Consider the following 16,852-nt stretch of genomic DNA (forward strand, 5'->3'; position numbering starts at 1 on the left):
GTGTTGGGTAAGAGAGTTCATTGCTTCAAATACTGTGTGATTGAGAGAGGGCTTCATCTTAACAAAATCAAAACCACAAGAAAATAATATCTGTGTAGTGTGCAGAGATTTTCAATTTATATAATAAACACTTTTTTCAAATTATAAAATGAATAAAAAATCTAGGTGATTAAAAACTATGTAGAGTTCAATCCTAGTCTCATTATTCAGAAAGGATAAATACAGTTCATAGTCTTTTCTTTTATCTCATGAATCTTTTAGGAACATAATATGTTGTTGATTATAATATATTCCCTTGTCTTGTAACTTAATTAAAAGCCCTTATACTTTTATTTAATATTTTTTAATAATAAACATTCATGTTTGACTTTTAATTGCTTCAAATATTCCATTTCATCAGTGCATCAATGTCTACACTATTCTAAAATTTGCAATAATTTAAGATTTTTCCATTTTTTTACTTTTTTAAAAAAATGTTTTTATTGGTTTTTCAAAACATTACAAAGCTCTTGACATATCATATTTCATACATTTGATTCAAGTGAGTTATGAACTCCCATGTTTACCACATATAAAGATCCATTTTTTACTTTTATCAATAATGTTGAACAAGTCCATAAAAATATAAAATGTCTTAATTTTGCATCTTACTTCTTGATAGTTTTCTCAAAGTTACCTTAAAGGTAAAAGTTATAATAAACTTTAGTCTCTGATTGCCTATTGCAAAATAACTTTCTGTGGCTGTAATAATTTGTCTTCCACTGAGAAGAATGTCACAGTGAGTGCATTTGTCAGGTCTGCATCCTCTTGGGACATGGTTGTCTAATTATGGAAAATATTTTAACTCTGAGAAAATTAAAAAGGGTAACTTTTGTTCATTTTAACATTTGATTGTTTTTGTGATACCCCCCAAAATACTAATAATCCTTTTTAAAAAATGCTTTGTGTTTGTGTGCATGGTGTATGATAGTTCATCATTTCTAATAGTGTACGATCAAGAAGTGGTGTCATCATGAACAACAACAACAACAACAACAAATTCCAATACCAAAACCTAACAAAAGAAGAGGGATCTGAGGTTTTTAGCTTAAAAATTGGTCAATAAGCTATCAATCTCTTAAAATTAAATTATTCATGAAAATTTGGTAATCATAAAATTTACTAAGAACAAACACTTTTTTATCATTGTGTAGTAAATTGCTTAAGATATTTTCCATATTAAATTATGAACTGGTTCTAATTGTCTTCTCACATGTGAAATATTGCTTTAACCCCACTCCTCCTATAAAATATTGTCTAATCATTAGACAGCAAATAAATTGGTCAACCATTAGATAAACAGATGGAGTTGTGAAATCCAATTATTTAGTGTACTAGAAGGCAGAAGAAAGAACAGAACCTACTCAGGTTGAGGAGTCACAGGCAATGAATTCCAAACATCAGTATGTGGAGCTCAATGATGGTCACTTCATTCCTAGGCTGGGCTTTGGCACAGTTAAACCTGAAGAGGTAACAATACGTGGTTGGGTTGAGGGTTCAATAGAAAGTAGACACAGGATGAATGGAATCCAATCTCGGTTGTTAAGTTACTTGGTTTGTATATAACACTCAGTGGGAGGGGGCGAAAGTGGTTCTCTATTTCTCCAGGCGAGAGGTATTCCATGTGCAGGAGAGACAGTGCTCAGACATTGCTCTACTTCACTGTCTGATGGTGGGGTCACCCATTGAATATTCCAGGCACTCATGTCCTCCCCCCAACCAAATGTCAGTGTATTGAAACAATTTAGTAGAAAATATGAATGTCAGCACTTGGTTTTCACAGGTACTGGTTTCTGTTTATTTCTATACTTTGGTATTTTTTTTCAATCTTCTAAACAGACAAGATCCAGAGACATTTGTGCAGCAAAAGGCACTTGAGATGAGAAGCATAGAATCATTGGTGGGGAATACTTTCTTTCCACTGTGAGATAGCCTTTGGCATTTCACAGAAAATGTTGGACCTTGGCTTAGTAGAATTTTTCATGTGCTCTCAACTGTGGGAAATTTACCTGAATGTATAACATCCTGGATAAGTCAAACTGGGACTTAACAAGGGTATTTGTGAATTATTGGTCATTGTTCATGTGTTTTGTATTGGTAGATGACCCTCTGAAGCAGAGCAAGCTAAGTTCACTAGACTGGAACAGTTTTGTATTCCAATATCATTCTCTGACCACTTAATTGTGTGACAAGAGATCAATTCCCTGAAGTTTGAATTTAAACTTTTTCCTTCTGTAAGACTTAAGGAAACATCCAGAGAGCAATTGTAAGACCTGTGGCAGGACTTGGTTACATTGTAGGGAAAAGGGGCATGAATGGTTTCACCAGGGCTTCAGCCCTGCTCCAAGTGCCCTTACACATAAGAAATTCAGGGCTAGTATCAGCAGAGGGTGGTGGTAGGATGTAGTATGACATTTTTTTTTGATTGCATGGAAAAAAGAAACTTTTGAAATTTTTAAAACAGAAAAGAATGTGTTTGATCTACCTTTCTATTCTCTAATATATGAACTTTCAAATCACTGTCCAAATTTTGCAGACCATGCAATAATTGTCAACTTTACTCTTATTATATCTTCTAAAAATGATAGAGAGTTAGCTTTAACGGTTGATGCTTGTGTAAATAACCCCTACAGGATGAGTATTATTTCATATTTGTAAGTCTACATCCTTAGAATATACATTTTTTCCCCCAGCCAGTGTTTAGTTCGGTCTGTCATATAGAGAGATGGTTGTTGGCCAGAGGTGACACAGCACATTGCTCTTTGTTCAAGAACATATTATCAATCTGGCCCCTGGAGGGCATCTGGTTACTTGGATTTTTTCCACAACACACAAGGATGCTGGTTCTCCTCAAAGGGTATAAACAGTGGAGTGTATTTATGTATTCTGCAGTCATGTTCATAGTCCTGTTTTTCTAGGGCAATAGGATAGTTTGCCAAAAGACCAGAGAAAATCCCTGGAGACTGCATACAAGGCAGAATTCCTTATTGAAAAATGCCCATGGGGAGGGTCCAGCAGTGACAGGCTGAACCACAGCACCTGCCTCCCTCACATTGCTTTGCCAACAGGGCTTCCTCCCCCTCAGGACATCTTGTCCTGTGCTCATTGGCTGGATGAGCAACACTTATCCTTTCCATAGTGCCTTCAGTTATATCCCAGTCACCACAGGCAGAGGGGTTTCAACCTGAATGTTTTATTTGTTCCTTTTAGTTATACATGCAGCAGAGTCTATTTCAACATATTTATACAAAGATGGAGTATATATTAATCTAATTAGGATCCCAGTCTTGTGATGCACATGATGTGGAGATTCATTGCGGTATCTTGATATGTGAACATAGGAAAATTATGTCAGTTTTATTCCATTTTCTTTTTTTTCTTATCATGTTTATTTTTCGTATCTATATGAACTCATGGATTCTTACTTTCATTTCATTATTTATTTTTATTAGTGCATTACAATTATACATAATAGTGGGATTCATTCTGCCATACTCTTACATGCACATAATTTAATTAATTTCATTCCCTGGTAACTTCCCTTACCCTTCCCACCTCCTTTTTCCTGATCCACTTGCTCTACTCTACTGATCTCTCTTCTAGTATTATAATTATTATTTTAATTAGTGTATTATAATTATATATATATATGTATATATATATATAATGCATTCTATATGTATACACAGATAATGATTCCCTGTGGAACATGGACATGGCATAATTTGCTAGATTTCATTCCCCATACTTCCCCATGTCCTTCTTTCCTCCATCCCTCTCAGTCCCCTTCCTTTACTCCATTGGTCTTCCTTCTATTTTTGTGAAATTCCCTTTTTTATTATTCCTTCCCCCACCTTTTTCTTTTTAAAATATTTTTAGTTGTCAATGGACCTTTGTTTATTTTTATGTGGTGCTGAGAATTGAACCCAGTGCCTCACACATGCTAGGCAAGCACTTTGCCACTGAGCCACAACCCCAGCCATACCCCACCTTTCCCTAGCTCCTGCAAATGAGAGAAAACACTTTACCCTTGACTTTCTCATTCTGACTTATTTCATTTAGCATGAGTTTCTTTAGTTCCATCCGTGTACATTCAAATGACATAATTTCATTCTTTATGGCTGAATAAAACTCTATTGTGTATATATGCCACATTTTCTTAGCCACTATTCTGTTCACCTAGGCTGGTTTAATAACTTAGCTATTGTGAATTCCTATCCTACCTCCCTTCTCTTCTTTCCCTGTTGTCTAATCCTCTGAACTTTTATTCTTCCCTATCCTTTCCTCCTTATTGTGTATTAGCATCCACATATCACAGAGAACATTTGACCTTTGCTTTTTTGAGATGGGCTTATTTCATTTAGCATTATACTTTCCAGATCCATCCATTTACTGGCAAATATCATAAAGTCATTCTTCTTTATGGCTATGTAATATTCCACTGTGTATAGAAACTACATTTTCTTTATCCATTCATCTGTTGAAGGGCATCTAGTCTGGTTTCATAGTTTAGCAGTTGTATTCTGATTTTGCTGTAGTATGCTGATTTTAACTCCTCTGGATATATATATTGAGTAGTGGTATAACTGGGTCAAATGGATGATCCATTCTTAGTTTTTTTGAGGAATTTCCATACTGCTTTCCAGAGTGGTTATACCAATTTGCAGTTCTACCAGAAACGAATGAGTGTATCTTTCCCCCTACATTCTCACCAACAGTTGTTTTTTCCTGTATTCTTGATAGCTGCCATTCTGACTTTAGTGAGGTGAAATCTCAATGTGGTTTGTGTTTCCATTTCCCTAATTACTAAAGATTTTGAGCATTTCTTCTTGTATTTTTTGACTGTTTGATCTCTTCTTTTGGGAAGTGTCTGTTTACTTCCTTTATCTCTTTATTGATTTCTTGGGGGGCTAAGACATTCAAACTCATTGTATATTGTGCAAAATAATGTGTTATCTGCAGTGCAAGTGGCAAAGATTTTCTCCCACTCTGTGGGCTCAAGAGAGGGGTTTTATATGTTGGGCTGCAGGAAGCAGTGACATCGTCAGCATTAACTTGCTTAATTTGGTTATCTGATCAACATCCCATGGAGCCACTGTCAAGGCATACATGCAAAAAGCATCATTCCACAGGTAATATTAGCTTGCCTCATTTCCACATGTATGAGAGAAAGTCAGAGTCCTTCAAGATAATATGTGTATGAATGTACAGGACTAAGCTTAATCTCATTATTCCATAGTTAGACCGTGTTTTTTTGAAAAGGGACATGCAGGGTCATGGTGTTTTACTATCCTCTTTTCTTTAGAATTATATATATATATATATATATATATATATATATATATATATATATATACGTTTCTCTGGGAGACTGGAACTGTGAGATGTCTTAGCAGAGCGTATCCATTTAAACAGCCCCACTGAAAACCTTAGGAAATGATCTCAACAGCTTTTCTTGTACAAAATATTTTCCATGTGATTTCAAAATTCACTGTAGGTGAAATTTAGTATATTTTGAGGTCTTCATTGGGAGATGTTTTATAAGTACCTTGCACAGTATGTCTTCTATACTCATTCCATATCCTCTTTTCCTTTATTAATATTACTTAGTGACTTTGTCACATAAATGATAACATGACTATACCTGTGTGATGTGTCCTATGATTTCTTGTAGAAAATCACTGAGTGTGAGTTGCTCCTGGGGTCCTTGGCTGCCAGTGTACTCAGATTTCTGTGTCTGAAAAGGCTTGCTGGATGCCAGATTCTTGTCTTCTAGGAAATGCCCAGACAAAGTGGATTTGGGGGTCATTATTCCAAATACAGAACTAACACAATACACAGGCAAAGTTGAGTTTTGTGAAGTTTCTGCTTCTGCCTATGACATTCACTATTGCTTTTTGTCAATTTCATTCAGCTTTACAGAAGAGAAAATTGGGTATTCAAAGTCCCTTATCACACAATTAAGTTGTCTGAAGAAAACATTGCAATATAAACACTTCTTGTTTAGTGAATTGTCCATTTTGTTATGAGTAACTACTCACAATATGATTCTCAAAGTCATTTCTGGTGTTGTTTGTTCCTCTAGGTTCCCAAGAGTAAGACCACAGAGGCCACCAAAATAGCTATAGAAGCTGGGTTCCGCCATATTGATTGTGCTTATGCATACGAAGTAGAAGAGGAGGTAGGATTGGCAGTTAGAAGCAAAATTGCAGATGGCACTGTGAAGAGAGAAGACATATTCTATACTTCAAAGGTATTGTGTATATAGTGTAAAAATTACTGAAGTGTGATATGAAGAATTGAAAATTATGTTAGGTGATCAATTCTTGATGGAAGTGACCATTAATACAATATTTGTTCACATATAATACCCAGTATCATAATAGAGAAAGATTATGAATTGCTACTCATAGTCTCTAAGTTTGATATTAAAGTTCCTTTACTTTCCTGATTCTCCAATCAGCACTATGATTTAGTATTGGTTGTGGTATTAGAAAGAATTATAGTTTCATTATATCCTGGGAAACTTGCTAAATCTTGTCATCATTCTAAATATCAACATTTTACATTTGTGATTTTTTAGAGAACAATGTCAGTCAGTCTATGGGTAGTAAACAAGGTGTAGCTAACATGTGTTGATTCATGTCTTGCATATATTAAAATGGTCAAAATGTGTTTCCTTTCAGTTTTATACATAGAAAAATATTAATTCTTATCTTTTGAAGTGGATAGATGAGATAGAGTAACAATTAGTTTGTAAATTCTTTGAAACTCAATTCAGAAATTCATTATTGTTATGTGATGGAATTATATTGCTTGAGTATTCCTTCCATAGTTCAATTGATCGGCTAATAAAAAACAAAATATATAATCCAGTTTACATAAATAAGTCAGATGAATGGAAACCCAAGTCCTGAGGAGAACCTCATCCCTGTGATCCACAGTATCTAAGCAAAATAAAAAAGAGAGTTTCAATGTGAAATGTTTCAATGTTTCAAATGTTTCAATGTTTCAATCTTTCAAGTATGGGCAACATGTTAATCCAGTCCAATTTCCTTTTATTAACCTCTGCAGCTATGGTTAACTTTTCTTCGACCAGAGCTCGTCCAATCTTGTTTGGAAAAATCACTGAAAAAACTTAATTTTGACTATGTTGACCTCTATCTTATTCATTCCCCAATGGAGTTGAAGGTAGGAAACTTGCATCATGGAACTTATTTAATTTCAGCCGTCAGCATGACCATTATTACCATAGATGGTTGAATGAAGCTTCTATTATAAATTTATTCAAACTTAATTTATACGAATTATAGAAAGTCCTAAAGATTCAGATTTATTGTTAGAAGGGATCTTCAGAAACCTCCCTGTTTATTCATCCATTATGTCTGCGTTACTAGAGGTTTGCTTGGGTTTTGTCCTCGCCTTTTCCACTGGTTGTAAATGGGACTTTGGGGCAGTTCAGGTTTCATGGTCATTAGTATTTGATAGAGTCTCTTCCTCTTCCAGCATCAATCCAATCTTAAATAGAAACTTGAAACCATCTTAGGTGCACCTACATATTCTTGGACCCACATGTGTCCAGGTAGATGAGGAATACTGTTTAACCTGTGTCATCTCTGAAATCCATTATTTCTGGAGATCAATCCCATGTGTCTATGGACTTTCCCAATGAAAGACAGGCCTTTCCCCAGGGCCATGTGTAGGGACAAGAAAAGTCACATAATCCAACTAGGAGAACCCATTAAGATGACTGAAAAAAAATCTTATAAATTACACACACACACACACACACACACAATTATATATATGTACACACACATATATTTATATACACATACACATATATATAATTGAACATATAGAAAATTTCAAGTAAAATTATTCAGGAAGCTAAGCATATAAAGGTATTCCTTACACCTCCACATTTAAATAGCTTTTAAATAGATGAATATAGAGTACTGCTCCATGTATTTCAGGAAGGTTTAGTGACCCATCCCCTAGATATATCTAGTAGCCTTGCTGTGTGTGGAATTAGGTAAGACTGCTGTGATGATCACTTCTATTGCAGCCAGGGGAAGAGCTTTTTCCACAAGATGAAAATGGAAAAATTATATATGACTCAGTGGATCTCTGTGCCACATGGGAGGTGAGTTCCTGAAGGAGTGACCTCATAGGAAGCCCACAAGGTGACATTAAGGTCATGCTTTCTCCTGAAAATTTGGGTCTAGAAATCATTGTTTAAAAGAGTTTTTGGTTTGTTTGTTTATTATATGGTGGGAAGGAACGTATTACTGGAATGTGACAGAGGGAAACTAATGACACTGAGGACGTGCAGCTCCTGCCTCCACATGCAGTCATGTCTGATGCCCTAAGAGGACACAGGAATTCTTTTACTGGCTCTCAACACCTTCCCATATAATCTTTACCATTTTCCCCTCTTCACAATCAATTCATCAGCTTTGTTGTCATTCCTGGACAGTGCTCCTCTTAACAGTTCTGTCTTGCCTTCATAGTGACATAGTTGACTGTCCATATGCCTCTTCCCAACCCCTTCCTCCCAAGGCCATGGAGAAGTGCAAGGACGCAGGATTGGCCAAGTCCATCGGGGTGTCCAACTTTAACCGCAGGCAGCTGGAGATGATCCTGAATAAACCAGGCCTCAAGTATAAGCCTGTCTGCAACCAGGTGAGAGCCCTGAGCCTCACTGCCATCTCTTAGAACATTTCTTTGTTTCTATATCACTGCAAGCTGTCCATTGGTCCTGTCCCCCAGTTCATTTGCCTTTGTGGAACAGAAGAGTCTAAGACTAGTGCTACTGTGCTGGAGTGTATGGAAGAGTCTCAATTGTGTCTCTGCTGGGTGAATCCTCCTTAGTGAAAATGAGGGGAAGATCTTAGTGCTCAGTTTATGGGGAAATCAGGTGATGTAAAGGTGACCAAGAAGGAGAATGGTTGTTCATCAGACTTCAGGGGCAAGGTGAGCTTGTCCTTGAGCAATGAAGGATGACTGAGACCGCATGGGTGAATGTTCTGCGGAGGGAATTTTGTGTAGGAAAGAAGGCCAGTACATAGGAATGGGCAGTGAGCAAGGGAAAAGACTGAAAATAGGAGATCAGTGGTCAGATTGGTGTGGAGGTTGGGTTCTTTCGTCCTTTTTATCTCTTACTTCAGCTTTCTGGACTCAGAGGAACATTTAACAGGAAAGAGTAAAGTAGGGCTTGTGAAAGTTAAAGGATTCGAGAAAGTTAAAGGATTCGAGAAAGTTAGTTGCTTATGGTGATAATTGATGATGAATGAGACCCACATTCAGGAACTTTTAGCTGATTGTACAGTTGGTCTTGTGCTTGAGCCCCTTTTACTTGCTTTTCTTGATGCTTTCAGATATAAAATCAACTGTGCAATCACATCTATTCTGTGCATAGTTCTGTGCTCTAACTTACTTTTTGACAACATTCACTGTTGGAGTAACTGTCTTTGATTGGAAAACAGAGCTTATAAAAATCATGAATTTCATATATGTTGATAGAGCATGATAAATTTCAAATATGTGTTAAAAATTGAGAAAAAATTAGTATTAGTTTTACCCCAATATTTTTTTTATCATGAATATTTTCAAATATACAGAAAAAGTTAGAGGATGATACTGGGCATCCATATTTTCCGTGCTTTATCTAAAATTGTTGACTTTTGGTTTCACTGCAAGATATTGATTTATGTGGGTACATCTGCATACTTACGTGTGATACTTTCTACATCACTTCAAAGTAAATTGTAGACTAGAGCATATTCACTTTTAGAGACCTCAGAGAACATCTCCTAGGAATGAAGATGTTCTCTCATATCAGCTCAATTCCATTACTCTATCTAAAGGAATTTAAAGTCTCTCACAGCATCTATGTCCAGTCTGTATTCAAATTTCCCATTGCTTTTCTGAAATATAGTATATAGTTCTTCCTCTTTTTCTGGATGCAACTGTGGTTCACATGTTGCTTTCTGTCGTGTTTCTTAAGATCTTTTCACACAGAATGTTCATCCTGTGCTTTTCCACGTGACATTTTGAACCAGGATCTTTTTCAAACTGTCTTATTATATCGGTTAACATGCTTTTACAATCATTCCCATTTTCTATTAGTTAGGAGTTAGTCTTCTTATAGATCAAGGGCCTGAAGAGGAGCCAAGGCAGCCAGAGTGGTCCTCGGTTACTGGTTTTTGCATCATGCTAGTACAATTTCAGATATGTTGCTCCGAGTAGCAGGCCATGAGTTTATTAGAAAGTATAAGAAAGGAGAAAAGAGGACACTCTCAAGAGACAGAGCAAATCCTCTGAGAAGAGAGAGGGAGGGTATGCCCATCCTACCTTCCAGTTTTATTGGGTGTTGCATGGAAGACTTCAGAGTCTTGCTCAGGTTCACCTCTTGCTTTTGATGACAATAGCATTGCCTCAGATTTTCAAGTCTCCATTGTGCATGTTCTTGCTCTGCAGAGAGATTTTTAAGTGTGAGTCACTTTCTTTTAATGGGTAGACAACTCAGAAAATACACGAAGTCTGAATTTGAAACAAATCAAAGAATTTTATTTTGCCAATTTTACCTGACCAGGGACTGCTTTTGTCAGAGACCAAGTAGCTCTCTGAAAGAACATCAGCTACAAGTTGTTTGTGACCAAAGTATTTAAGGAAGAAAACAGAGAAGAAAATCATACCCCAGGAACTTTCCTATGGAATTTTGCAAATTGCAAGCAAGCAGAGTAGAAGAGGCTGTAAATGCAGTTAGCAGAGCAAAAACAGAAAACAATATCCTCCTTTATTGGGGTCTATATCCTCATGTGTATGGGTCTACCCCAAAATAATTAAAAAAAAAACACCTTGAGAATGGCCTGTGTAACAAGTTCCTCACGGGAAGTAAGAAGATGGAGTCCCTACTTACTTATACTTGTCTATAGTTAATTCTTATACTTAATACTATTCTAGTAACCTATTTCCATCTCTATATTTATCTATAACTATCTGTAACTATATTAGACCTCTGAGCTTATACTTATCACCTTACATTAGCTATATCTTACTGTTAGCAACTTAAATCCTATGTCTTACTGTGATTATATTGTTGTATTGTTACTTTTTTTAATCTTATAACTATGGCAGACTGGAGTAATTTAACATTACTAATTCTATAACACCTTATAATCCTATTATTTTACTAATTAATATTTCATTAACCTGTGATTTCTAATCTATAGCCTATAACCTATGACCTGTATTGATTAAATTCAGACGATAACATTCTCCTACACTGACTTGTTCGATTTGGAACTTGTTCTTACAGACTATGGTTAGGTGGAATTCTAAGCTTCCTAAATTCTGGAATCTGGTTTTATTGGCGTTTTTTGTTTTTGTTGTTGTTAAATGTATTTTTTGTTTTATTTTATTTTTTTTAGTTCTTATTGATTTATTTATTTCTTACATACATAATAATAAATGGAGTGCATTACCTTCATAATTATCCATTCTCAGCACAATTTTTTTGATGAACAAATTTAACCAGATGTCACCTGAAGAATGCCTACCAAAGGTCTTTCAAACTTATCCTTATAAATCTTTGAGGATATCTCTTGATTTTGGCTCAAGTTTCCATTTTTTAAATTCAGCTTCTTTTTCTTTGACATTTTGGATTCATATTAACATTAGTGTTTATCAGAATCAGATACTTTCTATCTTGTCCACTGCAGGTAGAATGTCATGTTTATCTCAACCAGAGGAAACTGCTGGACTTCTGCCAATCCAAAGACATTGTTCTGGTTGCCTATGGTGCTCTTGGAACTCAACGATACAAAGATTGGTAATGAGAACCTCAGGGAGTAGACCTCAAATACCATTAATGATGAGCTATCTATAGTCTACAAGACTCAGAGTTCAAAAGGTCACTCTCAACTGACCCTGGAAGAGCGGAACATTTACATTTCTGGGAAGATCCCATAAGACACTGATGCTGCTGGTCCAGGGACAGCATTTGAGGTTCCCTGTTTAGAGTGGGCTCAACAGACCTGAGGAGACTATGGGAGGAAGAAGCCATAGTCTCCTGTCTTTCCTTCCAGGGTTGACCCGAGCTCCCCAGTTCTCTTGGATGATCCAGTTCTTGGTGCCTTGGCAAAAAAGCACAAGCGATCCCCAGCCCTGATTGCCCTCCGCTACCAGCTGCAGCGTGGGGTTGTAGTTTTGGTCAAGAGTCTCAATGAGAAGAGGATCAAAGAGAACATTCAGGTATAGAGAAGGGCTGTGGGCACTGGGGTTGTTACACAGACTCCTTTACATGTGTGCTTCTTTGAATACTCCAAGAATGTTTTTGTGCCAAGTCAATATCCTCAGCATGTCCTCCATATGTCAGATTTCAGGTGCTTTCAGAAGTGTGTTTTCTTACTCTACAATGCAACAGGCAGTATAGCAAAATAAATTAGGATTGGATAAAGCACAGGTTTTCAGTATTTCTAGCCATGCATATGTAAACCTGTGCAAGTGACATCTTTGTTTTTTTTTTAATATTCTGAAATGAGAATTTGGAATGGGTGATTTTTATTCCATAAATTATAATTTTATCTTACATTTCTCCAAATACTTGATATATTTTAATATTCATATATTTATTCAATTTGAATTTTTCACTGTTGACTGTCAGTTTATGAGTTGCTCATTGAATAGCTTGCTTTTCTTTTCATTTACAAGTAGGAGAATTTTATTAAACCATTACTTGGAGTAGTTGCAAAGAAACTTCCTCAATATTGAGGTCAATACAAAGAGCTTTTGTTACCTCATAATTCTATGATTTGCCTGTTTGCCTTGGCTCAGCCTGAACTCAGTGAATGTCTTTCAACTACCCTGGCTGCTTGGATTTTGTAATGAACTCTCCTATGCATTTCCAGAACAATGTGCTCCCTCTGCTTCAGTCCTGCTTGCTCTGTTCTCTGGGGTGTCTGAGTTCCCCTCCATAGAAGTTCACATCCACCAGTTGATGACTCAGGCTTCATCTCATCACATAGCCCTGTCCCCAGGTAGTGAATGGATTATTGTAGAGCCTTCTCATGCCTCACCTCAGAATGGGCACATAGCTGCTTTCACCAAGTTCTAATGGTCACCTAGTTAGAGACCAGGCAATATTCTGGAGATAGGGAAACATACATGGTCTCTTAGTGAAAGAAGCTGCAATTTCACCTAAGAAAGAGTTTGGATACTGGGAGATGTGAATTACTGGGGGTAACATTTTTTTTTTTGCAAACAATTGACAATTTTTATATTCTCTGGATATATTTTTCAGATTTAGATATATTTGTTGAAATATGTTCTCCCCAATTCCACTTTGACTTCCATGCTCCTTTTGCTATATTTTCATGAAGAGAATTCCTTGTCTTATTTTTGTCTTTATGCCTTCATTTTGTGGTTGATGAATGTCATGTTTTTTCTTATATTGGGAACTCAACAGTATTATATTACATTTCTTTACAAAACTTTTACAACTTTTAAATTCCACATTTAATTCAACTGCAGTTTTTTTAACATTATGAAATAAAAATCCAAATACACATATAATTTTTAAATGCCTAGCTAAACATCCCAAGAAGAGGATTTACATTTCTCACTACTTTTCTATTAAAAAGAATCACTTTATGATTGTTGATGCAAATTGTCCTTGTTTGCTTTATATTTCATTGGAGCTCTTAATTAATTGGAAAGAAACTACTTTTTGAAATTTAAAGATTCTAATCTATGATTGTGATATGAATTTCCAATATTTAGCTAGTCTTTAAACATATTGCACCAAACTTACCTACGAAGGCATTTGTGTAAATTCTGTTACATTTATTCATATAGGAGTGATAATTTTGATAATCTTTGAATAAAATATCCGTTTTCATTTTAAGAATTTCCAAGTGTGCAGAAGAGTTCACAGAAGAATGCAGAGAATGGTACTCCTCCAACTCCTCAATTGTTGAATTTTACTCTCTTGACATTTTTAAGGAAATTACCAAAGATTTAATTATCCATTTGTTTCAGTATGTTAGCAATTCCTGAAAATTTTCCATGTTTTAAATGCCTAAAATTTAGACAAAGTGATTCTTGGAGCTAGGTCACTTGTTTTTTGAGCAGGATATTATTAGTACCTTAACAATTATTGACATAAAAATGTTGAACAAAAGTCATTGTTGAAGTTTTTAATCTGTCCATTGATGGAATATAGAAAACAAACTGTATCCTTGAAAAATCATTGAACTATCTTACATAGTTCAAAACGTGGCCTCTAGAGTTTTCTGGGTTTTTTAAAAAAATGTATGACACTGTAATCTTGGAATAACATTAGCTTTATTTTGCTCAGTTTCTTTTTGCAATTTCTTTTTGTCTGTAGTTGTACAGTTTCTATATCTTATATGTCAGAAGTGATCTCTATTTGTCACCTGATATTCACAGACCATTTGAGTGTTCTTTTGATGTCTTTAGTAACATTTGGAAACTTCTTAGATATTTTAAATGTTTCTGCAACAACATGATTTCATTGGATTTCCAAGATTTGCAATATGCAGTCTACATAGGCTAAAAACTTTCTACTCTGTGATAGGTTTTTGATTTCGAGTTGACTGCAGAAGACATGAAAGACCTAGATGGCCTGAACAGAAATTTTCGATATGTTACTTTCAAGTTGTAAGTAACTTTAGTATTCATGTGTCCTTTGGTAGTTATTTCAAGTCTTTCCCTCCTTTTCAGTACAGTTTTGATCAGAACCCAGACACTGTATTTGGCTTTCAAAAGGCTTCCATTGAGGAGAATATTCTGTTGTGAATTAAAAAATGTAGACATCTCAACTTAGTGGATAAAGTAGTTTTGAGAAGAGAGATTCAACAATGGAAGAATGTGCAGAGAAAACACCCTTGTTGAAGAGATTAATAGTCATGAAAAAGTCTTTACACCTTTTGATGCATTAGGGTTTTAGAATCTGGCATTGGACATACATTATAAGTGATGGTCAACAAGGAATATATTATGTTCCTTCTGCCTGTGGGAAAGTTAATTCATAATAGAAATTAATGTGGTGGTGTTTGAAAGGGGATTAGATAATCCATGGTTACATGTGCTTAAATATCGGCTGGTTTATTGTTATCATTACTAATCTTTTTTTCAATATAGGTAAAATGAAGGATGAAGTAGGAACATAACATCAAGAGACAGTTAAAAAGCAGTTGGAAATTCTTGTTACCTATTAAGTATTTCAAGAAGTAATGATTTTCTGTTCTATTGTTACTAAAGTATAGAGATGTAAATATTATATGGTGACCTCCAGGGGTTTGCAGGTCTGTCTTACAAACAACATTCTTTCCATATCTGAATTTAGCACCATGTCATGTGTGATGGGCAGTGAGCAAAGAAATTAATGAATTAGTGAAATGGAAGTGAGATGGCTAGCAATATACTGTACACCTAATATAACTTTCATATTGATCAGTATCAGAACTTGTCCTTATACTAAACATGGCATAAATGGATGTGTCATCCTTCACAATGTAAGTAAATAAACCTGGTACAATCTGTTTCTGCTTTCACTTAGAATATGAAATAAGAAAAGATTACTTTGATTGGTAGATTGACTGATAGAGCTAAAGAAGATGAATATGAGTGAATTCTTACCTTTGTGAGATTTTTGTGTTCTGTTCTCAGGAAGGAAATAGAATTTGAATAATTAGTTATAACTATAATACCATTTCCTAAAGCTATATTCATGAGAGTAGATATGGCAGATTCTACAACCACCCAAGAAATATAATGGAGCTCCTTAGTGTCACTTCTTTTCCTTTGTAGAAATGGAGTCACTGAGTCTATGTCACACATTTTCATTTTTCATTTTAGTATGTCTGACCACCCGAATTTCCCATTTGCTGATTAATATTAATCTGGACACTTTTTCCTGACTTCTACTGGTATCCCTGACTTCAATTGTGATTCCAGAGGTGGCTCAGATGCTGATGATTGGACACATAGCTTCTGTTGTTAATCCATGCTTCTTAGCAACTCACATTCTGCTATAGCAAAGTTCACCAGTCCAGTAATTACATTTTTATCAATTTCTGAAAACAAAATAAACTTGTTTTCCTTAAGATTCTTTGTTACATTTATGACTAGTTTCTTTTTGACTTATTATGAACAAAAACTAATTTGGCTACCAGCCTGTAAGTAGGTGTTTGGGGATGCTAACACATTTCTGGGGTGGAAATAGATTGGGGGTTCTCAGGCTCTAGGGAAGTATTAATTGATATTTAGTATTCAGTGATTCTCTAGTTCATGGAGTAACAAGATAACACACTGCATTTAGGTCATGGTTCTTAATCTGCAAGATGAAGCAGACATGGCAAGGAGGAACAGCAGGCCAAGGCTCCCTTCCTGAAGCTTAAGGACCAGAGCTTCCTGAAACTGGGCATGAGGTTTTCCTTTCAGATGGTTGTCAAGGAGGTGAGAGGGGATCAGACCTGGAATTAGCATAGAATTCAGATGTGCAAAGGTTGAAGAGGGAAGAGTGGAGCACTTCTCTGTTTGGGACTAACGGGCAAAAGGTTTTTCTTTTTTCCTTTTTGGTGCATATAATTATATATAGTAGCAGGAAATATATGCATGCACATAACATCTGATCCATCTCATATCTCAGTAACTTTCCCTTTTTGGCCCTCCCCCTCCCCCTGATCCGCTTGCTCTCTCCTCATCTTCCTTCCATTATTATTATTTATTTTATGTGATATAAATGTACATGTATATTTATGTATGATTTGATTGATTGATCTAC

At 35.6% G+C, this 16,852-nt stretch overlaps 1 protein-coding gene across 2 annotated transcripts; it reads left to right on the forward strand.

Annotated features, from left to right (window-relative positions):
* The first annotated feature begins 1,394 nt into the window (after positions 1-1,394).
* Positions 1,395-16,063, forward strand: LOC113178467 (aldo-keto reductase family 1 member C3-like). 2 transcript variants are annotated; one of them, XM_077802418.1, is made up of 9 exons: positions 1,395-1,509; positions 6,125-6,292; positions 7,114-7,230; positions 8,108-8,185; positions 8,602-8,724; positions 11,766-11,875; positions 12,132-12,297; positions 14,642-14,724; positions 15,925-16,063. In XM_077802418.1, exons 1-9 carry the CDS (start codon positions 1,426-1,428, stop codon positions 15,959-15,961), a joined length of 966 nt encoding a protein of 321 aa, XP_077658544.1. In that variant the 5' UTR covers positions 1,395-1,425; the 3' UTR covers positions 15,962-16,063. The 2 variants fall into 2 exon arrangements, with proteins under 2 accessions (XP_077658544.1, XP_077658545.1); XM_077802419.1 differs by lacking the exon at positions 14,642-14,724 and having other exon boundaries at positions 15,925-15,948.
* The last annotated feature ends 789 nt before the right edge of the window (positions 16,064-16,852 follow it).

The sequence above is a fragment of the Urocitellus parryii genome, chromosome 9 (assembly GCF_045843805.1).
Source record: "Urocitellus parryii isolate mUroPar1 chromosome 9, mUroPar1.hap1, whole genome shotgun sequence".
NCBI classification, from domain to species: domain Eukaryota; kingdom Metazoa; phylum Chordata; class Mammalia; order Rodentia; family Sciuridae; genus Urocitellus; species Urocitellus parryii.